Consider the following 26529-nt stretch of genomic DNA (forward strand, 5'->3'; position numbering starts at 1 on the left):
TTCTGTTCATGCATGTCTAAATGTAAATATGTCAACTTGCAGATGAGTTGAAGCCGGCTATTACTGCAGCCAGAATGATTTTTTTTTTTTAAATTACAGTTCAATCAGACCACTGACTTATTACACCAACAGAACATTGCTAGAGTTTGTAGCCTAGGCTCTGAGCTCATCTCTCCCAGCAGATACGGTACGTATAGGAATCGGGGAATGATGAGTAAACATCCCCCCTGGAGTCTACAGGTGAATGCTGAGGTAGTGGAGAGGTCGACACAGCAGGAAGCAATTCAGTGCAGCCGCCGCATTGACATATCAGAGGGAGAGATGGAAAATTCTGCAGCTTTAATAGACCAACACGTTGGGAGGGTGTGCTTGGTATATGATGTGAGGAGAGTGAGAAATGTTAGTGTCTAAGAAGCAATGTAGTCTAAGGTGACTGCCTGTGGTGTTTTAAATTAATATGTTACTCTCTAGGGAAATATTGAACCTTAATGCATCGATCTTACATCTAATAAAGATATTACATACAAAGCATCAAATTCGAATGACAAGAGAGATTTTCCCAAAATAGACAGTAATGAAAATGAGCTCCAAGTCAATCCAGCTGCAAAATTTAAATGCTTTGGACACATCTGTGCTTTAGTAATAGTGCAATGTCATTCTGTCAGGGACTATTTAGCCGCACAGTGATCGCTTTTAATTTTGATATTTTAAAGAAAAGTTGATAACACTTTTCCCTAAATAAGATTTTGGATTCTCCCAAAGATAACATGTATAAGAAGAGAAGTGTGATGAAATGAATTCAATACTAAATGAACTGCAGTTGTATGGGTCCCATTTGGTTCATCACAAAAACATATTGACAAAAAGCAGTCCACATAATAAATGTGAATGATGCTGTTTGCTTTCTTGTGCTATCTGCCTAAAGCTCCACTAATCAATATTTCTGGATTAGCCCAAAACAGATCAAATGACACAGTGTAATGTAAGGTGTTGCTTGTTATGACAAAACAGCAGAGAATTATCGCCCACTTTCCAGCTCATTTGCACAGTGCTAATTGAACATCTTTGGCTCATTGTTTTGATTTTAACAGCTAATAACTCTGCTGTTTTGATCCGGGCTCTCTTTAATCTTGTTTCAGTCGCAGCAGGCTGCTGTTTTAGGCAAGCTTTGATAAATCTACCCTGTGCCACCTGGCCAGCACCAAACAGCAGGAAGACAAAGTTAGTGACTTTCTGAAAAATTAGAATCTTCCCCGTGGAGTCTGGGGAGACCAAATCAAAGCGAAAAGAGAAAGAAGATTGGAATTCTCAGGTGGACAGAGATGCTTTAGTCCAAATGAGTGATGACATGTTTTCTGTCTGCTTATGTAAACACGTGAAAGCTGTTTTACACGCTTGCAGTAGTGCCCCCAAGTGGTCAAAACATTTAATTACATACAGTACAATGAAAATTAAATAACTAAAAAAAACAATTGCTTTTATTTTTAATGATCTGTGCACTCATGGACTGGTAAGTTATCTACAAGCATCCATAACTTTATAAAGTCTGAGAACTAGTGGCATCCATCCTCTTCCATAAATAAAGATCCTGTTAAAACAGTTTATAGGAGTCCTCTCACTTACATAACACAGAGATGGACGGATGCATCCAATGAAATCACCTGATGCAAACTTTACAAATGAGTTGCTTTTTTGCTATTTGTGCTTTCCTTCAACAACATTCAGTGGGTGGATAAATAAACTACACAACTTAATTAACTTTTGTATAAAATATTTTACATGCTACATACTAAGTGCTAATTATTAACACTATCATGGAGATGAAAAAGTGCTTTTACAGTTTTTGAATTGTAAAAAAAACAAGTGATATGTGGAGTGATAGTGGTTCTTCTGCGTTCAGTCTTGTTTGTAGTCTCATCTCACAGGTAAGTGTTACATGTGAAGCTAATGTCAGTTTTTTTTCAAGACTGCTTACTTGACACACAACAAAGACAGAGGAACTTGCATAGTTTTAGACTCCTTCTCTCTTCCTGTCTCTTAGTTCATAGAGTATTTTCTTTGACAGTATTTCATAAGGTCTGCTTTCCTTTTCTCCCCTGACTCTGTCAAAATACTGAGGTATGTAGCTTGATTTCACAGGAAATGGTCTTGCATTCTTCAGATCTCTTGTCTGTCCAAATCAGTCTTCAGGCAGCAGGTGAACGCAGGCAGATGCGGCGGTAAGTGGGAATGAGGTTTAGCAAACAGTATGGTGGGGTGACAGGGGGCTGTCAAGGGTCTCGGTCGGAGAGAGATCTGAACTGGAGCTTTTAAACATAGCTGAGATGTGGAAGGCCTGGGAGAAAAATAAACACATGCCCAACTTGAGGATTAAGCAGACTTTGACACGTGGACACGCATTGATGCACAAAGACAAGCAGGCAAGGTATACTGACCACCCAGTAGGCAGTGAGAGCTCCCTGTATGTAGCCTGTTAGTACATCAGACGGGTGGTGCCTGTAGTCTGAGATACGGGTCAGGCCTGTGTAGATTGCCAGCATAACCAAGAAAAACTGCAGCACGGGTCTCAGCAGCCGAGCTCCACGCCACGTCAGCCGTGCCTGCAGGTAAAACTATATTACAGAAACAAAAACAATATTTAATTCGCTGAGCAATACATTACAGATACAAGACGTATACAAGTGAGGAGATAATTGTGGCTAAAGCTACGGATTACAGTGGGGAGGGGGAACAAAAGTTCTCTCTTTGTGTTGATGGTCAGGGAGTTACAGCTTCCACCAGAAGGTAAGGGCTATGGTGGATGGTGATTGGATAAGTGGTTTCTGAGATGGGTTAAGATTTGTTTTTGTGAGAGAGGTTTTATAAATTTGAGTGGTGTGGTAATGACAAATATATTTAATTTTGATACTGCAAATGATTAAACATTGTATATGAAGGTTATAGGCGGTTATCGAATCTGAAGCATCTTTGAGAGTACTCAACACCTGTTTCTGGACTTCTGTATTTATCAGTTATGGATAGTTAATTCAATTCAATTCAGTTTTATTTATATAGCTCCAGTTCACAATACCTCAAAGTGCTTTATATCGTACATAAAGAGTAAAGACCCTGCAATATTAGAAAGAAATCCCAACAGGCACACTACTCCCCTATGAAAACGCACTTGGTGCCAGTGGGAAGGAAACACTACTTTTTAGGAAGGAAAACCAGGCTTAGGGAAAGGCAGACATCATATGCAAACCAAATGAGTATGAGGGGAAAGAGAAAAGAGTAGACCGAAACATGGCTATTCAAAGATATTCATAAATATATATATTTATAATGTAAGCATTCATCAACTACTACCTCTGTATGCATTAATTTCATGAGTCTTGGTGACCAAGTTCAACATTTGATCTATAATATTTTGCTAGCATTTGTGTTTGAATTGCTGATGAACAATTTAACTGTTGGCCATATTTGAGCTAAATAATGAGTAATAATAATATTCATAAGATTAACTAGTTTATCTGTTATGTTTAGGCAGCATTTGGTTTACTATTAGTTAACAGTGTCAACGAGCTAATGATGTATTTCTGTGTTGGTTTCCTCACCAGCTTTAATCATTTATGCATTCATTTTTTTCTCTGCTGCTTAGTTTACTGTTCAGACTTGTATGGGTGCAGTTCTTTAATTTAATGGTGATTTCATTTTTTTTTTTTTTTATTTAGTTGAGCTCTGTTAGCTGAAAACTTAGATACTAAAGAAATACCACCTGTGATACTTGTGCCCCTTCTTGGGAACTTTCAATACAACAGGAGGCAAATAATCTTGTTATTGTTTGATGGTAAATTAATAGTTAACTGTTGTTTTATGGACCCACAAGCAGGAAGAATCATTCTGAAATTATTCCTGATCTACTTTCACAGGTGTGTCACAGCCAATGCGCCACTCACATCATAAAACACCCGATATTGAGACTGTTGTGAGTCGGCTCTCATTGTCATCTAACAAAGTGACTTCCACTTTTGGCACCCTAGTGTTCATTTGCTCAGAGAGAAGCATGAAAATCACATTAAATTATCAACCCCCCACTCGCACCAAAAAAGGTACTGAAAGTCAAAGAAAGACAAAGTCAAGACAAAGAAAAGAGTGAATGTGCACAACTGTGCCCTCAGTTCCACTTATGATTTAGGCAGTGAGTTGTTAAGTTTAAAAAAGAAATTTAAAAAAAAAAAAAAATTATGAATAATAATTTCCCTCTTAAAATAAAGTGGTGCTAGTGACATTGTGAGAGAACAAAGTCGGGCAGCTAAAGATCCAGATGTTTGCTCCTGAAATAATAGATGTCACAATGACCCCTCTGTGCTTTAGTCAATGAAAGCTGTGAAAAACTGTTTTATATAATAGCAGCAGCAGTGAACGTGATTCCTGTGCATCTGTTTCACTGATATAAAGCGGGTAAACCCTCCTTAAAATGCTGTTGTAAGCTGAAAACTTACATACAGTTTGTTTAAGCCAGGTCCAAATCTTCCCACCAAAGACTAATAGATAAATACGCTCTCTTTGCATGTAATATAAATATGTAAAGTTCTACAGGACACTATAGAACATTTAAGATCAATCATGAAGAATCATGTTATATTTTCTTTATGCTGAACTTGTTAGCTGTGAAAATATTTGAATTTCTGCTGATGCAGGATTTATTTCTGCATAAAAATGAGTACACATATTCACATAAATGAGAACTTGCATCCACAAATGCTGGCTTTCTTATATACAAATGCAGGGGCTTACACACACACACACACACACTCTTGCACAATAGAGCAGCACAGTGAGACGAGGTCACACTCCTCCCAAAGCAGAACAAAGCAGTCTCTGTTTGTGCCATATCTCCCTCCAGTCCCTCATCTCTTATTCTCTCGCTCTTTGATGCTAACTGGACTGGGGATGAGTCCCTGTTTCATTCATTCTCTCTCAGCATTTTACAAAGTGATGGTAATTGGAAATTGGAGAGACAGTCAATTTTCTTTGCCAGTATGAATGTGTGGTGTGTGGGAGAGAAAGAGAGAGAGATAGAGGAAGAGAAAAATTTTGGAAAAAGAGACTAATAAATAGAGATACTCACAGCTAAATAGAGCATTGTGTACATTGCAAAAGAAGCATGGCCCGAGAAAAAGGACTTCCTGAAAAAGTGGAGAAGTATTTAGAATTGCAAATTTCAATACGACATTAAAAGCACAAATTCGTGAATGCAGACACACACCTGGCTTCCTCCTCTAACTGGTGGTCAGGCTGGCGACAAGTCACTGTTTCAATGTAGGTCCCAGGTGTGCAGTTGAGTGATGCATAGGTAATACCGCACACTGACAGGAAGTGCGGTCGCAGCCGTCCCACGCTGAGCTTGGCCATGTTGGTCAGTGATTGGCCGACACAACATCCAAACAGGAAGCACCCCAGCTCCTTGTACAGGCATGAAACGTATAGGTTCCTCACAAAGGCCTTCGAGCTGACACCGTGGAAACGCACCCGATAACACTCCCCGAGAGCAATCTAGATTCAGATGGAACGTGAGAATCACAAGATCACACGTTGTACAATAAATGACAATGGGGTGACTGATACGACAGGAATGATGAAGATGATGAATACTCACAGTGAGGCCGGTGATGATGATGCCACCTGTGATGAGTAATTCATCTGGTATGGCTTCTCTGTGCAGGTAAGGATAAGTGATGCTGGGGTCCCCACAAATGAAACCTCTTCTGTAAGGACTCAGTACCTTTAGCTCACATGCAAATAAAGGGATGGAAGCTGCATGGGAGGAAGAAAAGGGAGAAAAATAGAATTAGACAAAATTAAGTATTTTAAGTCCCCAGTTTTCCTCTTGGTGAAAGTATTCTTTGAAAGTGTTACATGGGAGAAGAAAAGAGGAGTAAGGTCTCATCTCAGGTTAACCAAGAAGAGGCATTGTTAATCATAGATAAAAAATAATATAATCAAAACATAAATTTAAAGCTACAATGAAACATACAAGACAGATGAATAGGGATTTTTAGAAAGGAAAGAAGTTTGGGAAAGTAAGACTTTTACAGAAAAAAGGAAATCCAACTTTTTCTTTGGAGAACAACCATTAGGAATGTCGGGGTCGTAACACTCCTCCACTGGGACCAAAGAAACTCAGAGAACAGCCGAAAGCTCCAGTTTCCTTACTGAATAAAAGCTGAATCCACTGAGAGTGGAAGAGCGGAGCAAGGCAGCGCTCAGTAAAAGACCCAGTTTGAACTGCACATGTGTGTATTTGTGTCTAAGTGTATGCATTTCTGTTGATGAGGAGAGAAAGGGGGGGTTGTTTGTGACTCCAGTTGAGCTCTTCCCAACAAAACAAAGCGTAAAAGCGCCAATAGACCCAAGCCAGAGCCAGCCTCACACTGTCTCTGTTTGTCTCCCAGTGTCCTATCTCCTTCTCTGTCTCTGGTTTGCATGCCTGCACGCACACACAGAAAAGACAAGGGTGGGGAACAGACATCAAAACGGACAAAGAAAGAGAGAAACAGAGGCTTCTCGCAGGGCCTCCACCCTTCTGCACAGATCCAATCTGTTGTTAATACAGGCTACTTCTCTGTCCAGCTTGTTCCAGCCAGCCAGCATTACATAACCCCTCTCCCACCACCAATACCACTATGAGCTAGGGTCAACAAGTAGAGTCGTGGGCATGTATGTGTACACACACATGTGATAGTCATGGATCGTACATTATTTATTGAATTCCCCCTGGCCTGACTCTACCCTGAGAACTGGATGTTGTCATGGAAACTGCACAATTCCCTGGGTAATGCACAAACCAGCTGGCACAAAGAGCTGAAGAACGTGCGTGAGCAGAAAAAGAGAGGTGGCATGTAGATGAAAGGGGTGAAAACTAACTTTCTGTCTCTTTTACTTTTCTGGTTTCCTCCTTTTTTCACCTTTTTATATTTGCTGCTTGTTTTCGGAAGACTGTAAGCTCGATCATCACGTTTATAAGTACCCAAATACCCACTGTTTTCTTGACCGAAAGGGATAAAAGTGGAACAGCACTTAACATGGGCGATGCTCACTCGTTACCTTATTGAAAGGAATAACAAGTGTATACGGGATTTTGTCGTTGATGAACAAATTCATTAATGACTGTACGAGAATATATGGCTTTGAACAAACAACAAATGACTCGCTTTGATTTTTTTTTAAAATAATACCGATATATCTTGAATAATTTCGAAGAATTTAAGAGAATTATGCAAAAACACCCACAAACCCTTTTCGAGACAACAGAATGTTATTAGCTGATTGAAGTTCTATCAACTCACTGCTGAATCAAATGCAGATTTCAGCTATAAAAATATTAATGAGAAAGTTTCTTACGTTGTAGCCTACAGTTAAAAAATAGACTCATTCAGCATATCAGTTAGTGTAGTTTGTACTAATGCACACTGGCACCAGTGTAGTTCTAATGAATGGAAAAAAACTCTGCACGGAAGTCCAGCAACACAATGAACACAGGGCTGTATCAGCTTATAACACGGGGTTAAATGTTGAAGTATGTGGCTGCGGAATACGTGGCCTTGTACAAGGCAAAGCAGGCCCCTCAATAAGTAATATAGTATTATGTTAAACACTGACAAATCCAGCTAGGCCTTCTTACCAAGAAAGAGGCAGAGCAGGTCTAAGCCGACCAGAAGTTTTCTTTTAGATAAAGCCGGTCCAGTTATCTCCATGAGTTTCTTCCCAGTGCCGTTCTCCATCCCCAGGCCGCTCTTGTTTTCCGTCAGTTTAAGCTGGAGGTCCGCTCTGGAGATGGGCACACCGGCGCTCTGCGGGGCAAATGTATCCAACATGCGAATTGTAGGTCGGTTGTAGATCTAACTGGCATCAGAAACTTGGGAGCGCCCTTTGGCTACTCATGTGCAGATCTCCAGGGAGAGTGAAAGTAAATCCAAAAGTTCCAGGGGTATTTAATATGCTACCTGGAGCGCGTGGTGACGTGTTTCTTCGCTGTCAAAGTGGAGAAATGTTTTACTCATGCTGGTGTCAGTCTGCAGGGCTCGTTCAGACTCGCTAAAGTGCCTCCGTCAGCTTGAAGATATGCATGGTTTGCGAAACAACTAGTTGATAAAATCTCTCACTCCCTCTCTCTTTCCCTTTCTCTCTCCCTGTCAGCTCATCGAACATTAGGGAAAATAGGGAGGGAAAAATCCACAAGTCCTAATTAGAGGCAGCACATCAGATATGTGTCACGGTGTGACGATAGTTATTGCATGGATGCAGTCTGGAAGATATTTCTCCATCACTACTACTGTATGACTTATCGCCTACAAAAAAATGCAGGTGATAGGAGATTGGGAAGAAATCAAAAGTAGACGAAATAAAACTTCATATCACTTTAACAAAACACTGAAACATAATTCGAAGTATTTTGAAGTAATTTAGCCCACAGTTAAAAAAAAATACAAATATTTGCCATTGATCTGGACATATTTTACTTTTGAGTCTGATTACTTTAGTACTTTTTAAATTTAATCTTTACATAGTTGTTCGAAAAACACATCGTGTTTTTTTTTAATCGTGGTTTATTGACCAGTTCAAATATATCATAAGTAAGAGATGTGTCTTAAATAATCCCCAACTGAAATCTATAGGCGAATTCTACAAGATGGTGGTAGAAGTATAACTTCCAAGTGGAGAAAAAGATGTTAACAGTATTTTGGGTTCATACAATCTTAACAAGATTGAAATTTCTTCTTTTCTTTTCTTTTCTTTTCTTTTCTTTTCTTTTCTTTTCTTTTCTTTTTCAATACAACTTAAACTCTCAGGCAAGCCGTCTTGAGCTCTTCTTTTGGATGCTGGTCTATTCTGTTTGCTGTCAAGATGATCCCACTACTTCAAGGATGTTGAGTTCCAGGTTATGAGGAGAGCAGACCATGACTAGCATTGAGTCATCATATGTTTTTCTTTCCAGCTATGCTTTTCTAGCATTGGCATTATCTTTCTTCTATTGAGGGACATGAGTGCCCAAAAGAATTAAATTAAGACATTATTAAACAAATGTGCAATTAATTATTTTAAATTTGTAATAAGGAAACAGTGTATTAAATATTTAAATAAAATGTATTTATATTTAATTAATTGCGTGTTTCAGATTTTTATTCATTAACAACACATTTAGTTAATTATTTAATGATGTATCTATTTAATTAATTTTGGCCCTCCACATTCTCCTGATCTCTTTCATACATATTGTTGATGATTTCAGCTATAAATTACAAATTTGGATTAATAACTCTATTTGACTCATTACATTTTCACTGTGGTTCTTGTGAAATTTGGCACACCCTAGTCTTTTCTTCCTGTTCTCTTTCCTTGAATGTAGCTTCTTGACATTTACCCTTCCACTGAGGTCAAATTTTTTGAGGCTTTCAGTGAACAGTATGGCTCAACTAAAGGGCCAGATGGAACTTTCAGTTCCCTTGTCAGGTCTTTGCTATGCTAATAATTTCCTTGTAACTAAAACCAATTCTGAAGTATGATCTGACTAACTCATCTACACATGGCATTTCGTAGAGGTTATAGCAGCCGTGACAGTTTGCCTGTAATCTCCACATTTGGACGTTTTTTCTCAAAATAGTATTTTGACTTTTTGCAATTATCCTCAAAATGATCAATAATGTATATGTTTTTCTTCCTAATATATCCCTAATACGCTGTTGTACACAACAGTATTAGGTTTATGTTTTATACTGTGGGCCTGTGTTAAGTGGCTAAAAAAACAAAACAAAAAGCATTCCTCTAAAAATGGTCAGGTTTGGGCCTGAACTGTAAATGAGTAAAAAAGTAACCAACGTCCAAAGAAAGACCTTCAGAAAGTTTGGAGAACCATTGGTGAAAACCAATTTAAAACATTACAAGTAAATACTTTATAAATATTTGATTCTTGAGTCAGTGACAAATAATAGTGAAGCTCATCTTTTGGGAAAATACCCACACTGGTTTGATGCCAGTGTCTGAAAGAACTGTGGTAACTGGAATATGTGTAATGTAAAACTACAGAGCCAGCAACCAGTTATTTTTAGCTTAGCTAGGCATAAAGACTGGAAACAGCTGATAACATCTATACTGGATACAGTCTATATGACAAAAGGTAGCAGTCTATCTACCAGCAATGCTAATAAAATCCACTGAATAATATTCCTTCATTATTTCATTCATTTATAGATTCAGAAACTAAGATAACAATAATCATATAGTTTTCCATTCTGATAGTTTTCTGTATGTGCTTGAAAGCTTTACAGTAACAGTTGCAAGTCATACAAGAATAACTCCATTCATTCATTCATTCAACTCCATTCATTCATTCATTCATTCATTCATTCATTCATGTGGGCATTTGTAGGAAGATGCACACAGATAGTAAATTAACTTATTTTGACTTATTTTGTTCATTTATACCTTTGTTTTTGTGTATCGACATCAGTATCACCACTTTCCTAAAAGTAAGCAAACTAACTTGTACACTGAAAAATATGAGATGCCGATTAGCACAACAAAAAATGACAATGTATTTACAATGACAGAAACAAAAAGTCCCAGTTGTGCTGTTTTAGAAACTTTGTGGTGGTTGACTCCTGAATGAACCAAGGTGGGGAATAACCAAAAGGGCACCAAACATATTAAAAAAAACCAAAACAACAACACTATTTTTGCCTCGTCTTACAAGAGACAAGTACAATTAACGACTTTACATTTTACTGTACCTTTTTCCAGTTTTCATACACTTTAAATGTACTTATAAATTTGCTTTTCTAAATGACCTGGTGAGATAAGCTTGATTTTTTTTAATATGTTGCATGTGTTTTCATTATGTGGGACATGGAAAACAAAAGCTTGCTCACAGTAGAAGGAAATATAATGTAACAACTTAACAAGTCGTTTTATCCTCACAAGTAGTGTTACAATGTATAAAAAAAATATATTGTTTTTAAATTAAGAGTAAATTAAGAGATTGATTGGTGATTTACTTAATTTGATAAGTGAAACTGCAGCACAACATTCAGGATAAACAGTTTTCAGCAGTAGGTGGCAGCAAAACCACTATCAGCGGATGTACTACTCTAGCAGCTATGCTGGAGTTTAGCCATTTTTGTTTTTGTTTTCATACATGGAGGAAAATAGAAAGATAGCATGAACCTGATTGTGAAGTGAAAACACAGAGAGCTACTTCCCTGTGAGAAAACCCAGCACATCATAACGTTTTTTGGTTTTTTTTTGGTCAAGTAGGTGAAGTGGATGTAATCCTGACCACAGAAAATCCAGGATGAAATATGCGTGGGTGTGTATTTGTGCAAGGTTGTAGGTTTAGCAGTTGTTTACTTTATCTCAGGCATTTAACAGTGACATAGTTCCTCTTTTACCTTCCTCCGACATTTCGTCACTTTGCGTAAGGAAGCTCGAGCGTCATTTGTAAAATGATTTTATACTCATGTGGAACATTACAGGCCCTCAATGCAACTTCCTCTATTTAACAGAGGTCTCTGAAATCTTTCAAAACAACACGCAAGGTGAACAGATGTAGATCATAAATTCAGATAAACTAAATACCACACACAGACGCACACAGACAGATGCTGTTCGTTTTTAACAAGCTCAAGCTTTTTCAAAACAGCTGGGAAACTCTTGAGGAATTTGTCTGTGCTGCCTTATTTTTAATAGTTTGCTTATTTGTATATTTGTGGTTAGTTTCATTGAGGAACAGAAGACATGGGTTTGCCCTGGCGGACTATATGACCTTCTACAAATGCTCGTAATGCTAAATTTCTTATTTTCTCTGTTTCATGCTGACTTCCTCATCTTGGTCACCCACACAGCAAGAATCCCCACATTATTCCCATTACAGTGTCACGCTTCTCAGTTGTCATTCCTCATGATATTTTAATTAAGTACTTTTTGTTTTTGTCTTCCCCATAGTTTAAGGTTACATAGCGTCACAAAGGGCATGACATTATCTAAATTTACTAAACAAAATGCAATGGAAGATGTAAAACTTACCTGAGTGTTATATTGTAAAAACATTTTTATTGGGCTTTGTATGAATGCAGCAATGAAAGTTTTTGGACATCACTTAAACGTTTGAAAAAATGCCCCAAAAAACTCAACAGAGAGGAAACCAAGAAAAACTTTGAGACAGTTCAGCATAAAATCAAAATTGAGAGAAACTGAGCTGAAAGTTTTGGCAGAACTAACCTGTAGTCAGTCAACTTAGATAGTGACAGTGGCACTCCTGTCAGGTCTGTACTGGAATGGTTCACCCCTGTGAGGTGAAAGTGCCTACCCTAACACTGAGCCTACATTTTGGAGAATTAATGACCCACAGATACAGTGTATCTACAAAATATAGCAGATAACCTGTGGCTTTCAGAACATCCTTAATTCTTTCTGGCATACATTTAACATGATGATTGACATGATAGCATCACACAGCTGCTTCAGATTTGTCAGCCGCACATCCATGATGCAAATCTTTTAATCTAGTGTGGAGGCCGTTACAGTGAACTTACCATCATATTGAAATAGTCACTTTGAGATGACCTGAGCTTTGAGACATGGCACTTTGCCCGGCTGGAAGGAGCAATCAGAAGATGGGTACAGTGTGGTCATGAGGGAAGACATAGGGTCAGGAACAATACTCAGGTGACATTTAAAAAATTCTCAGTAGTTATTAAAGAGCCCAAAGTGTGCCAGTAAGCTGTCCCCTGCACAACCAACAACAAACAACACCACCAGCCCAAACTTTTGATGCAAAGGAAGCTCGATCCAACTTTTCATGGTGCTTTCAGCAAATTTTGCCCATACCACCCAAATGTTGCAACAGACATCGTGGGTCATCAGACCTAGCAACAGTTTGCCAGTCTTTTGTTGCCCCACTTTACAAACTGAGTAGTAATAAGTGGATGTTTGAGCTGCTATCATTTGTATACATATATGGAATGAACAGCTCAACTGTAGGTATGCAAACTTAGTGAGCAAGTTACAGTGAATTATGTACAGTGCATACAAAAATTTACATAAAAGAAAAATTGGGAGTTGAAAATTTGTAATCGCCATAGACTCAATATAAACTATTTAGTTCAGTGCTCTGTATTAAACTTGTCTTTAGCCAACAAAATATAATGTAATCTGTCCAAGATCAAAGTTGCATTTGCTGCCACGAGAGGCTTCTTGGGTTGGCTCTAAGTACTTTTACTGTTACTAAAATGTTTTATTACATAGATTATCATTATTTTGCCAATCAGGGCCCTGTTAGGACATAAAAGTAGAAGTATTGGAACTTAAAAATCATTCAAATAAATAAGAAGTGGCAATATTTCTCTACCACAAGTTGTTCAATAGTTTTCTGCTTAACAGCACTAAGAGGCTAAGTAATGATGTCAGAGATGAAGAAACAAACACAGGAACTAAACATGACGCACAGTCACATAAATGTGTTTTATTGTATTCAAAATAAGTTTGTAAGTACACGACAGCAGAACAACAACGTTTTTAAATGTTATTCTTACTAACCCATAACCTCTTTTGAATTCACATGATCTAAAAAGTACAAAATATAACACAAACAATACCTTCTGTGTGTACGACACACCATCTTTTGGGTTTCTATGATAAAGCTATAGATATATTTAACTATTTTTTTTGTCTACATTAGTGTCAGAACTTGCACTGTGTTTGTTTTCTAAGTGGTAGCCACTTCCTTTTACCCATGACTTCTTGTTCAGGAACAGCCACAGACATTCCCTTAACATGATCCAATAATAGCATTAGAATGCCATTACCATAAATCCTAATATACACCATGCTGACTCTACAGATCATCACCTGATGCTAGAGGAAGAGTCCACACCAGTTATTCACCATTAATTACACAATAGACTATAATGCCTGTGATTCCTGTGATTAGTCCAGTTAGTTCATTTACAGTAACACCCCCCCTCCAAAAAACTGCATGTATTCATATCTGCATTTACAGTTATCAACAATACAACAATATCAACAACTCTGTACATGTTGCCTATATGAGGAATTTAATTATTACCAGTTTTTTTTTTTTTACAAGTTTTCTTAAAAATGTGTAATTCAGTTTTACACCAGTGATAATAAATAAATAGAAACATAAACAAATGGCTGTCCAGGTGTTTTTATTACTGGTTTATTGCTACCTTGACTTCCCTGTCTTACTGGCTTTTTATGCTGCACACTCTAGCAGAAAAGTTCATTGTAAACCATCAAATAGTTGTTGAGATGTCGGTCAATGTCGGTCTAGTGCAAGAGGATCAGTGAAACGAGGCACTCGTGAGGTAAGGAAAGGACAAAAAATTAAATAATTGCTAAGTTTATATTAAACATCTCATTGTAAATTTCATACCTGTGCAGAAAGCAGCACAAGCACGTTCTGTTTGTTCCAACTTGAAACGTCAGTCACAAGTTATTACCTATTTCTATAGCTAATAACTTTACTGCCTTTTGTGTTAATGGTTAGTTTTTATAACAACTGCAAAAACTGGAAGACAGAGTGAAAAATGTTGAAAAACTGAAGCATCCTGTAAGTAAGTTCATGCATATGTAAACATCAGACTTTGAATTCAGCAAGCCAGATGGCCATGCCACTGTGATAGAAATCATGGTTTTGCGGCATGTACCTCGTTTGGGTTTCTAAACGTTCTTTGATGGTGAAGCAAGTGGTGACTGTGATGGCAAAACTAATATTCAAATGAACATGGGGCATGTAAAAACATTTACAAAGAGAATAAAATAAAATAATAATAAAATAAAACAATAATATTGCCCAGTTTTATTTTGATTTTGTGCAAGACAGAAGTTCCTTGCTTAAATGAAAGCAATGGGTTTTTTTTTCTTTTTTGGGAAAATCACTCTCACTATCTAATCCTTTTAGTGTCACTCTTCAACTCTTTGTGCCTTTCCCCTCTCTTATACACATATGGTGGGGAATTCCCATACTTCTATTATCAAAGCATTAAACTATACCTGGTAAGACTAAAGTTTGTCTGGCTGGAAAGGGAAAATTGTTTTTGCAGTATTAATAGATTCCACCATCTAGCTCCTCTGAATAGTTGAACCTCTTGCTGTCTTTCTCTTTGTTAGGCTCCCTCTCTCTCTCTTTCACACACACACACACACACACACACACACACACACACACACACACAAAACAAATTAAGGGGTTAGTCCTAGTTCTTTTCGTGTGCAGTAAAACTGCTCCTAGGTTCTAGCTGAACCTCTTTCACTTTGTCAGGCTCTCTCTCTCTCTCTCTCTCTCTCTCACACACACACACACACACACACACACACACACACACACACATACAAACAAACAAAACAAAGGGATATCCCTAGTTGTTGTTTTTTTTTTCAATCTAGAGTCACAGTCTCATTTCACAGGCTCCTGGTAAAACTGCTTGTAGTTGCTCCTAGTAGATAAAACTCTCTCTCTCGGTCTCTCTCTTTCTCTCGGTCTCTCTCTCTCTCTCTCTCGCTCTCTCTTTCTCAAACACAAGAAGGGATATTCCTGGTTATTTTTTTGTGCAACCAGTCACACTGTCATTTGACATGCTCTTGGTAAAACTGCTCCTAGTACTCTCTTCCCCTCTCTCACACGCGCTCTCTCTCGTGCTCTCTCTCTCGTGCTCTCTCTCTCTCTCGCTCTCTTTATTATACATAGAAATGCCCTACACTGTCCAATCACCCACCACCCCCAAACCCCTAACGCACACCTACATAAATAAAGAAAAGAAAAAAATTTCTCCCATAAGGCCTAAGACAGCCACGTCCATATTCGCTTTTTTCATGCGATCATTATCTCCATTGTGCCACTTTTGCCAGTCCTGCTTTGTTCAAAGTGAAAAGGTGAGCTATGTTTGACTGTTTCGGAATGTAGTGCAGTTGAAGGTATCGTCTCTTCTGTCCCTTTCGTTTTCCACCGCACTTCTCTGGGGTGCACTTGCGCAATAGCGAAGAGCGCTGCGGAAAGTCTGCGCGTCTATTTTTCTCACCTCCTGTAAGACCAGGGAAGGAGGGGGTGTGAATGTGTGGGGACGGCAGGGAAACCCATGACTTCCGCGTTTTTCCTCCCTGTCTGAAAGTGACTTCACGTACATAAATAGCTATGGGTGCTTACAGTTACAACATTTAAACCAAGACACGCAGTGGACTCGGCGGACGAGCGGACTATCTTTTGGGCGTAAACCACCCAACAGCCGGACCTATAAAACTTTAAAGCTCGCTCAAACCTTTTATTCTGAGAAGATAAATCTGCTCAGTGTGAACTCTTTGACCGAAGCTCAAGGGACCCTACTGCGGATTGATGGGACAGCAAGCTAAAGACGTGGACGTTGAAGCGCTTCAGGAAAGAAGCCCTCAGCGTGGAAGGTGCCTGGACAATTTTTTAGTCATGTCCATCAGCTTTCTCTTTGTGGCAACCACAGCTCTTGCAGTCGGGGGAGCGATGGTTGTGATGGAACTGCGGGCGAACATGAAGTCCTTGGGTTCGCCCCCATCAGTTGAGACGCACCAGAAGCTGACGGGAGACGCATCTTCCCCAGTATATAAGGTAATTAGTTATTATCATTTTGTATAATTTTGTATGATAACTTTTGTAGTTTGTATAACTTTCTTTTCTTTTTTCTTAAATTTAACCATTTTAATTCACACATTGTTTACTGTTTTGCCAACAGATGGAGAAATTTGCTTATATACGAGCCAAGAACTCAAGTAAGTCTTTTACTGATTTTCCAAATATCTTATATAAAGTCATGTTACATAAAGTCTTTTGAATCTACAGAAAAACGGAAGTTATAACATTTTTTTTTGCAAAAGATTTAGAGTAGGCAGAAGATAATGACCTCATGGTTTAACGTTATTGTTAGTCTTTTCCTGTTTGCTGTTTATATAAAAAGTGTACATTTAAATTTTTGAGAAAAATAAAAAACATATTTTGCATTAAAAAAGGTTATGAGTCTTAGCAAATCTGTAAGTGTAGCTGCCAAATCTGATATTATCTTGTCTAAACAAAAACTAAACTAAATGTAATTGTCTCCTCCTGCAGAGTTGGAAAACTCCACCATGCAATGGGCTAGTATCTCACATGGTGCAGGGACATCTCTAGGAAGCAACTTTGTCTTCGACTCAGTGCAGCATTCACTGAAGCCAGTACAGGATGGAACCTACTTCATGTATGTTGAGCTAAATCTCACCTGCACCTCCATATGCAACGCGGGTGTTCTCACGGTGAAAGTAGGTGATGAACTTACCTGCAAAGTGGAGCTTCCTGCAGGTATATTACCTGTGAGCAGGAAATGCTGGACTGTTACTCAACTCCGTAACCAGCGACTGCTCACTCAGATGACAGTACAGAAAGGCCTCGAAGACTGGAAACTGGAGCTGGGAGGCTCAGGATTTGGAATTTTCCTCATAGACCCATAGATGCACATGTTGCAGTGCTACTGCTGTTATCTAGAAGTAAATGGACCCGAGACACGTGGGTTGTAGCGAACAAGAACAGAAGTCTGTTTTTTCATAAACCCACATATGTGAAAACGGGCATGCTTGGGTGCCGTTTTTCACAGCTATGACGAGCTTCCTTGCAAAGGTTCTTGGAGAAAGAACCTTATGAGACTCTCAAGAAAAGCTGCATTTGTTATAATGCAAACAGAATATGGAGAGACTAGAAACTTGCCTCATTCTATGTAATTATGTAAAAATGTTTCTCTGTATATTTATTTGGGGATATAGAATTATTTATGTACTTATATTGCTTTTATTTATAACTTATATTTATAGTGATGTTTATATTTTGTATAGGTTTTTAAAAAAAATGTACAGTAGATGTCACTACACTGATATTGATGTGCAATATACAGATTTCAAGTTGTCATTGGGCTTCTGCAACCACAATAAAAAAAAAGCCTTTCAGGGATACATTTAGTTCTTCTGTTGTTAATCTGTTCTTGGAAGCAATGAGTAACCGAGCGATGAGTGAGATTGTGCACTTATGCAGAAAAAAAGTCTGATTTAATCACAACATATCCAGAATTTCTAAAAGATCCTGTTTATTTGTTTATTAATTACAATTACGTGTAAAGGCTCAACGTAAGAAATTGTTTTGCTTTTAAAAAATATCTAAGCCCTGTGGGCGAACCCATTGTTGAATGTATTTCTCTGTAATCCATATTAAAAACATGGATGTGATGACATGAAGTATTTTTTGGTGTTAAAGAACAAAATGTGAAAGCGACTGTGACAGATTTTACCTCGATGTTACACAGCTCATACCGGGAACTGGATGCACATCACATCCTGTTTGTTTACCATGATGTGTGGTGAAGAAAAAAAAAACCCTATAAGCCATCAAGCAAACACCTCCTGTGTTATATATATATGAGATACAGATGTCAAGTGAAACAAAATTTCATCTGGTGCTGTCATAATGAATGATGACTTTCACAGTTTCAACAAATGCTCAAATAAAAAGCATGCTTTAGTACATGTACATATATATAAAAAGATGGTTTTGGTCTAAAAGTAAGTACTGAATGTAACTAACTAGAATATAGTAAGTTTAATCACATCCTTACTTTTAAAGATGAGTGTACACTTTCTGCATATGACAAAAATAGATACACTATCAGTGCATGTGTTTTTGTGCATATGTAGGTACAGTGTTTTTTTGCTTATATGGACTCACTTTTCTAAACTAGTGATTTTCAAAACCGAAAGAAACATAAAAATAAAGAAATTTCAAGTTCAATCAGTTGTTTATTTTTACAGGTACACATTTGGTGTGACGTGTTGTTTTTTGGACCAGTGGTTACGAGTGAACCTACAGCTCCCGTTATCTTTATAGAACTTGTTTACAGCTGGTTTCATCTCTTTTTTCTTTTTTTTTTTTACCTGGCCCGCAACTTTGTTGTTTTTGTTCATTCCTCTGAATGATTCAGTGGCGCACACAGTTGTAATTATAATTTGATCTAGCTGTACCTTAAAAATTAGCCAGATACATTTATAACTTTATTGACTTTTGATTTAACATTTAGCAATTTTCTGCCAGCCTTCCAAATATGGAATGCCTGTTTGGTGCCGTTACACTGCTTTAATGTGTATAGCTAAGTTAAAAAAATCTTGGTTCACTTATAGCACATCTGCAGTAGTGTCTTTGGACATGAGAAGTCACCACTTACCAGCACTGCACCCTTAATAGGTGACTAGGTAGTGGCAGGTGTTCCACCTTTGGTACAGCTTCCTCCAACCAGTCAAAAACCCTGGTGAACCTGATTGGCCAACTCTTTGACTCCTGTCTTTCCTGAACTACAAGCTGGCAAATGCGGCGTCGCAAACTTTCTGTTAAGAAACCTCCTCGTAATGTGTTTCTACAAACTGTAAAGGTTAGGGGAAGAGGCCATAAAGTTGTTTAATCGCTCTTTCTTCTATAACAATTACTGTTTTTTGGGAGTTTCCATCCTTGGTGAGTTGTGCTATATGTACCAATATATACCTAGTGTGCTAGCAGCTGTTAGACTTCTTGAAGACATAATGAAAAGAAATCTTCGGTATGATAAACTTGGTTTGCAATACATGTCCCAGGTTGTTGTGGTAGTTTTATAGTTTTCTTCTTCTTCTTCTGCTTCTTCTTCTTCTTCTTCTTTTTTTACTATAGAACAAATGTCTTTACTTCAAATAAGTTTTTATTTGTTTATCTTTGAGCAAAATCTGAAAACAAAAGGGAAAAAGTTACTGCGTAGTTTACCTTTTTTGACTTCATGTTGTTTCCTCAATGACTTTCCTTATGTCATAGTGCAGTCAAATAGTCAATAGCCAGTCAAATAAACTTCAGTTCTATCTAAATTCAGATCAAGTTAGATAGGACAGTAGCATGGTAAATAAAAGACACAGATTTTGAAAAGTAAACCACTTCTTTGCAACTTTCTTAGCCAACTATAACCGTCACCGCACATAGAAACTCGTGAAACGTTTGCACGCTGAATGGTTTTTAGTAGCTCTGTTGCAGCACATCAAATTGCCCTTATACCTTTATGATTAAGTGCTGGTTTCCCTACACATATGCAACAGTGCAATTTCATATGCTTTGTCAGTCACTCCTTGTGCCACAACACCCACACACTCCTCAAAACATGGCAGCTCCTGCCAGTGAAAACACATACCAACATGTACCTGCAAGCTGAAAGAGAAAGTGACCTTTTTTCACCTTAAAAATGAACAAAAAAACCAAATTTACAATAAATTCCAAACAACGGAACTGACAATATTTTTGGCAACAAACATGGATAATAAATCTGATTTTACTGACTTAAAAGTACTCCATCAAAATTCTTGTCAAACATTTGACCTGTTAGGATATGCATTAAACAAGATTAGCTGTAAGATTACATACAGTTGATGCATGATGTAAACATACCCTTTGCTTGCTTACGAGAGACAAGTCGACAATAGAGTTTTAAAAGTGCTTTCGCTGAGGGGAAGATACACAAAACTCTAGTCAAGCTTCTTTCTTTCTTCATTTTAAACCTTGCATTGTGTATGGCTGCAGCTGCTTTTCAGGACTCATGTATGTCAGTGTCCCTGTTTGCACATCTCTGCCTTTTTGGGCCTCTTACCACCAGATCTGTGAATGTGCAGCCTTTGAAACGTATTGCATTGTGAATGTGCATGTGAATGTGCATGTGCATGAAACACAAGACTTTTACTACAAGTGAAACAACTTATTCCCTTTTCAGAGGACATTTATCATGTCATACAGTTTGTTACTACTGAAGCATTAAGGTGCAAGCAGCCTTTTATCAATGCATCCTGTTACTGTTGAGGAGGAATGCATCAGATTTTATGACCTGAATACATGTCGTGTTTGAAAGCTCATGATGTTCACAAGAAAATTAGTCAGGTTAGTAGAATGAAGCAAAATGTGCCATGCTTGCTTCTAAAATGTAGTTGAAGTTGAAGAAATGTAGAGAAAAAAGAGAGTGAAATAGAATGTAAAACATTGGTGTAAAACCCAAGAAATCTATGTAAAATAAAGCACTAACATAAACCGACAATGGACACCTTGCACTGCTGCAAGTAATAAACATCAGCAACATGATATGTCTTTACAACCATTGCTTTCAGGTTTGCAAAGACTATCTTGGTTTGAGCCTGTTCCTCTCTGCACAGATGCTTATCTGTGTCTTGTGGCAGGAAATGACCCAAATATTTCAAAGGTATCTGAGGTCAGTCTTTCCACTTACTTATGTCTCCGTCTTAGTGGTGATTTAGTTACCTGTCTCTGCACCTGTCTTTACTAGTCCATGTGCTTTACTTTTATTCTCACTCCACATCACACACTTTCATTTTTCTGTTTTTCCACTCTACTTCCATGGAAGAAGCCTTTTGTGGCTAATGAACCCTCATTGACTTATATGTAGATCTATATGGTTTACTTCTTTCCACTTGAAACTGCTTCAGTGATCTGAAACTTTCCCCTAAAGTGTGAAAGTAGCTGAGTCAGGAACACTAGACCCAGCATCTCGATACTCCCCCCCCAACCTCCACTCCCTCCCCATTTTCTCCTCACTGCATCCTTACTCAACCACATCCTGCACTTCACACACACATATAGTGCCTTGCAGACATTTGTGTTTGTTGCATCTCTCAATATGCAGCTATGTAATGTGGGTTGTCTGTGGTTCATCACAGTGTGTTTAAGGTATCCAGGCTGTTTCCAAATGATTTAATGCGTGTTTCACACAGTTTTATATGTGAACAAGAAACAAAATCCGCCGCATCTCATTCTTTCACTTATAAGAAACCTTCTTTTTCATTGTTCTTGTTGTGTGTCATAATCAGGATATGATACTGCTTTGCAATTTGTTTGATGAAAAAAAACATTATTTATTTTAAACAAGAAACCACATTGCAAAAATAGCATTATATAACCTGAATATCAGATACTTTTTTATAAAACAACAGAATGTTATTTCTTCATTGGTGATCCAAATACATACACCAGGTACAGCATATATTATCTATTTTGTGCATATATTATACATAGAAATAATCCAAACAGATGGTGTAAAATTAACATTGAGTAAATAGAATAAGATAAACTGGCACACACATGTCTCTAAGGAGATACCATAAAGGCCCCCATGAAGTTAAGACTAGACCCTGGACGAATCTTTGTTATATTCTTCAGTGTCACATAAATTTCATCTCCAACTTGCAGCTGGAAAATCCCAGCCAGGTAACTGTTCCACAAATCTTCTGAAGTTTCTGGAGGCTTCGAATGAGGTTTTGAGGTTGAGCAATGAATACTAGAAGAAAAATATGACAGGTGTCACATTTAAATCAACTCAGCACAAACATAAAAATTACAGACAGGCAACAGACAAATAAGCACACCAGTAACAACGGGAGAGAGGAAGGAAAGAAAGAAAGGAAAGAAAGAGTACCTTTTTGATTGCATAAGTTCTATAGGCTTATCATAGGCTTTGGTCTTCTTCATGACTTTGTGCTGGCTAAGTGAACACTCTTCTACTGCATTGATAATCACTTTGGAGTAGATGTAGTAGTAACCCTCCTTTTCTACTATCAGCCGGCCTTCTTTATACTTCATGTCTTGGGTGACGGCCTCACCCTCTTTTGCCCATTGCACTACATCGTTCTCCCCCGTAGGACTATTGGAGCCTTGGATAAAGAGAGAGAAAGCAGTTGCTTGGACCATAATTTATCTGAAGAGCTCATATGCAGTGTTCAGGTTTGAGTGATGAGGGAGGCTCTTACCCAGCAGGTGAGCAAAGGGTCTCCTCTCATCTCCACTCATCTTCCCATCTGTTCAAGAAAGCAAGGGTAGATCAACTAATTAATCAACCAGTGTAAAAAACCATGTTTAAATATACACATAAAATTCTTAAGATGAAGTTGTGGGGAAAAACAATACAAAATTTCAACGTGTTATGCAGTCTAATGGTCTAAATTATATGATGATTTAATTGTTCTGGCTTCCCTTCACAGAGAGTCTTCTATGCAGATCATGAATTATCAATGAATCATGTTAAGAACGGGCATCTCAATACCTCTCATTTGTCCCATCAGACCTTCTGGCTTGGGGTTTGACCGGTTCTTAAGGTCATGCTCATGGTTAAAAAGGGAAAATTCCTACAGGGAAGGAAAGATAAATACAACACAATAAATACTGAGTGAAAAAGTCAGTGAGTAATAAAATCTCTGTGTTTGTCAAAATGTAGAAACTTCATGCAAGAAGGGAAGGTGTCCTTTAGAGATGTATGGAAAAACACATGCACACTAAATGTAAAGTCTGCAAATACATGATATATATATATATATATATATATATACAAGTAATGTTTTACACATTAGATTAGTTATTGTATGCAACCTCATACTCCGATAATTTTTTCAATAGTAACCTAAATATAACAATAATTTTTTCAATAAAACCTGAGATCTTAGGTTTGATTTTTAAGTGCAGTTCATATTATACACAAACAGAGGGCATAACACGTGAGAGGCAGGTGTATAATAAACAGCATTATGAAACTGTCTTTAAAAAAGTGAAGTTAATGTTGCGGCTTTGTGCTTGAGATACAAAAGAAAGGGAAGTACAACTAGAGAAAGAGTCCAGCTGAAAAACGTGTCACTATCGACCTATAACTTAAAGAGCAAACGAAGACCCACACCGAAACGCATTTAGCTCTGCAATGACATGTCTCAATATGACGTAGAGGCAAACAGGGAAATTCTAAAGAGAAGGAATTTCCAGTCAGTCCAAGCACTGACACTTCTCTCTTCTCTCTTACAGCACACATGTACGCAATCACAGACAGACTTCAGGCTCACCTCGGTCTTTTGGAAAAGTCTGTAGATTAAAAATCCCTCGACGATTATTCCCAACATGGCCAGTCCCACCAGCAAGAGAAGAAGCTTTTGGAGCTGACTCCCCCTTGGTTTCCTTTCAGGGGGCATTTTAAGGTAGCTGGCCTGACTGTCCACCACAAATACCTGGGGGCAGGCACCCACGCCGCCCTCTGACATCCCACCAGATTAGAGACAACCTAAGATGTGAGAGTAAAGGTCAAAGGAGATACTGAAGGAAAAAAAGTTGTACAGTAGAGTGTAAAGAAACAGGGGGAAAAAGGGAAGATCAGACAGGAAATATTTAAAAAAAGAATGTGTGACAAAGCAACAATCTACACATAAACAAATCAGTTATTTTACGGTCTATTTAGATTAAGCAGCCATGATGTAAGCAGTTTCTGAAAACAATGTGATTTCTTCATATCCTGACTACTTGAACAGCACAGTGAAAGACAGCTTGTCAATCAAATGAAAAAATAATAAAAACAAAACTCTTTTAAGGGAAAGGGAAATTACCTTGGATTTAAATGTTCCTCCACCGCTCAGCCAACCATCCAGCAGCACGGTCTCTAAACAGTCCTCTGAAGCTCGTTTGGGATATTTAATAGCAAATGTATTCTTAACGCTTTTCAAAAATATAGACCTAACAACATTCTCTGAACTACGCTACTGACTCATTTATTAATTTTTTTCCCCTCTCTAGATATTTTCTCTCGGCGCAGATATTGGCACTCAGTCCAACCTCTTGTGTTCGCTTGCCTGCTGTCAACTATCACAAATATTGCTTTTCAGCTCATATAAGGAGGAAATGAAGATGACACGGGGAAGGAGCAAAGACACAGAGACAAAGAGTGAGAGAGTGAGTAGTGTGCGTGTGTGTGGGGCACTCCCTACAACTGCTGAATATAGTTATCATCACAGCTGACACTTCCTTTTCTTACTGTTTAGTTTCTGCCTCACTGTTCTTGATGTTTTATTGAACAGTCATTGTTGGTTTTAAGTTGTTTAGATTTTTTTTTATCAGTTTCTAAGAAAGTTGCTTAATCTAGCTGTGCACATTTCTAGCATTTCTAAAACTAAACAAGTACGCAGTGTGATGTTAAACTAAGTACAGCAAAACCAGATGAGCAGGGGTAACAAGCTGTAACACACATCCGCACTCTTGACCGCTACCCAGCACTCCCACCACAGTGTTGCACTATCACCCACATTGTGAGTGTTAATCATACATTAAAGCCCCCTTTCACACACAAAATTTCTTTCAGTATTCTGGGTGTCTCAGGTGGATTAAGTAACATGCTTTTATTTTCGTTTTAAGGAACTTGCGGTGTTTCTTTCTCTTTTCTTTTTTTTCAACAAGCAACAGCTTGCAGTGATTGAACTTGATGGTTTGCAGAAGTTTGGAAAAAATGAGACCACGAGACATATTTTCCTCACTTTTGTAAGTAGTGTTGATGCAGTCATCACTTTTTTCCTTTGAAAAAATGTTTTAGTGACATGTCATTTTTAAAATGTATTTACTTTTATTATCTAACATCCTGAAAGTGTGATTCATCTTCATGTAAACGTGGACAGCTAAGTAGGAGTACAGAAATGCAGACAGTCTATGTTGGTTATCGTTCTTTTTTTTTGTTGTTCTTTCGCATTTCCTGTTTCATAATGCAATCTTCGTTTTGAATTGTGATACTGAATGCTTTCTTTTTCTCTCTGCTGCTTAAGCACTGTGTCTAATGTTATGAAGAAATGCTCCTTTTGGTATCCTCTTTATCATAACCTGAAACCAGTATTTCTACAATCTGTTTTCTGCTGTAGGAGGGGGAAGTTTGACGTGACATACTCCATATGGTGAAACTTCACACACACACTTACTGATTTGCTACTCGCACACTATAAATTACTACTTCAGACACATACATTTAGACACACAAACAGAGACATGCAGTGTGTGCACAGGGCACTTGCAAGTTGCAAGGAGGGCAGAGACAAATCTGCTGCCAAGGAAGGCCTGACTGTAGTTGTTGTGGTCGTTGCATACTGAGTCCAACATGAATGTCAAAATGAACAGACTCTGACAGACCCAGTGGTGAGTTACAGTAAAAGTGCTAAGACAAGCAAAAAAGCAAGACTAAGGGAACTTCTTTAATTTCAGAGAGAGTATAAAGTTGACTAGTTTTAGACACATTAAGAGAAATAAAACCTACTGTAGGAAACCTACTGATACATTCACACACATAGCTATGAAGTTAGAAAGTGGGAGAGAAAGTGAAGGCAGAACTTTGTGATTTACACAAACCCAGCATGTACAATCCCCATGTAGGCAGGGAATTCCTGGTTAAAAATACACACAATCCAAATAACTTTCATTGAAATAAATTTCAATAAATCTGTATTACTAAGAAATTAATAGGTCAATTAGCCCTCACACTAACAAGTAAAGTATAACTTAATACTGTAACAATACATAAAATGCTAGTCAATGAATAATGTATTGAATGTACTGTAACTGTAACTTTATGGCTCTTGAGATGAGATGCAAGGAAATTATCAAGAGCAGCACAGTGCAATGAAAGAAAACGGGTC

At 37.9% G+C, this 26529-nt stretch overlaps 3 protein-coding genes across 5 annotated transcripts; 1 reads left to right on the forward strand and 2 right to left on the reverse strand.

The window, feature by feature from the left end:
• Window positions 1-1456: 1456 nt before the first annotated feature.
• On the reverse strand, window positions 1457-8210 carry LOC100690304 (phospholipid phosphatase 3). Of its 2 annotated transcripts, none has more exons than XM_003450012.5 (6): window positions 7664-8210; window positions 5639-5796; window positions 5249-5535; window positions 5111-5168; window positions 2436-2612; window positions 1457-2335 (listed from the first exon to the last, which is right to left on the reverse strand). In XM_003450012.5, exons 1-6 carry the CDS (start codon window positions 7854-7856, stop codon window positions 2237-2239), a joined length of 972 nt encoding a protein of 323 aa, XP_003450060.1. In that variant the 5' UTR covers window positions 7857-8210; the 3' UTR covers window positions 1457-2236. The 2 variants fall into 2 exon arrangements, with proteins under 2 accessions (XP_003450060.1, XP_019215303.1); XM_019359758.2 differs by lacking the exon at window positions 7664-8210 and adding an exon at window positions 6095-6204.
• A 7841-nt stretch (window positions 8211-16051) lies between these two features.
• On the forward strand, window positions 16052-18279 carry LOC102082677 (uncharacterized). The gene is made up of 3 exons (XM_005454815.4): window positions 16052-16633; window positions 16758-16794; window positions 17129-18279. The coding sequence occupies exons 1-3, from the start codon at window positions 16388-16390 to the stop codon at window positions 17503-17505; spliced, it is 660 nt and encodes a 219-aa protein (XP_005454872.1). The 5' UTR covers window positions 16052-16387; the 3' UTR covers window positions 17506-18279.
• A 3663-nt stretch (window positions 18280-21942) lies between these two features.
• LOC102082760 (tumor necrosis factor ligand superfamily member 14) lies at window positions 21943-24723 on the reverse strand. Of its 2 annotated transcripts, none has more exons than XM_005454816.4 (6): window positions 24466-24723; window positions 23932-24146; window positions 23148-23229; window positions 22855-22902; window positions 22524-22758; window positions 21943-22385 (listed from the first exon to the last, which is right to left on the reverse strand). In XM_005454816.4, exons 2-6 carry the CDS (start codon window positions 24124-24126, stop codon window positions 22196-22198), a joined length of 750 nt encoding a protein of 249 aa, XP_005454873.1. In that variant the 5' UTR covers window positions 24127-24146; window positions 24466-24723; the 3' UTR covers window positions 21943-22195. The 2 variants fall into 2 exon arrangements, with proteins under 2 accessions (XP_005454873.1, XP_013129726.1); XM_013274272.3 differs by having other exon boundaries at window positions 23932-24178.
• Window positions 24724-26529: the final 1806 nt, after the last annotated feature.

This window comes from Oreochromis niloticus, linkage group LG6, assembly GCF_001858045.2.
Source record: "Oreochromis niloticus isolate F11D_XX linkage group LG6, O_niloticus_UMD_NMBU, whole genome shotgun sequence".
NCBI lineage: Eukaryota > Metazoa > Chordata > Actinopteri > Cichliformes > Cichlidae > Oreochromis > Oreochromis niloticus.

Coding starts and splice junctions, on each gene's coding strand:
- LOC100690304 (XM_003450012.5), bottom strand. CDS start 7,856: ATGTTGGATACATTTGCCCCGCAGAGCGCCGGTGTGCCCATCTCCAGA. Junction 5,797..7,663: donor CCTGCTCTGCCTCTTTCTTG/GTAAGAAGGCCT, acceptor CCTCCCATGCAG/CTTCCATCCCTTTATTTGCA. Junction 5,536..5,638: donor TCATCATCACCGGCCTCACT/GTGAGTATTCAT, acceptor ATCTGAATCTAG/ATTGCTCTCGGGGAGTGTTA.
- LOC102082677 (XM_005454815.4), top strand. CDS start 16,388: ATGGGACAGCAAGCTAAAGACGTGGACGTTGAAGCGCTTCAGGAAAGA. Junction 16,634..16,757: donor CATCTTCCCCAGTATATAAG/GTAATTAGTTAT, acceptor TTTTGCCAACAG/ATGGAGAAATTTGCTTATAT. Junction 16,795..17,128: donor TATACGAGCCAAGAACTCAA/GTAAGTCTTTTA, acceptor CTCCTCCTGCAG/AGTTGGAAAACTCCACCATG.
- LOC102082760 (XM_005454816.4), bottom strand. CDS start 24,126: ATGTCAGAGGGCGGCGTGGGTGCCTGCCCCCAGGTATTTGTGGTGGAC. Junction 22,903..23,147: donor TCTGATGGGACAAATGAGAG/GTATTGAGATGC, acceptor TTTCTTGAACAG/ATGGGAAGATGAGTGGAGAT. Junction 22,759..22,854: donor ACCCTTTGCTCACCTGCTGG/GTAAGAGCCTCC, acceptor TCTTTATCCAAG/GCTCCAATAGTCCTACGGGG.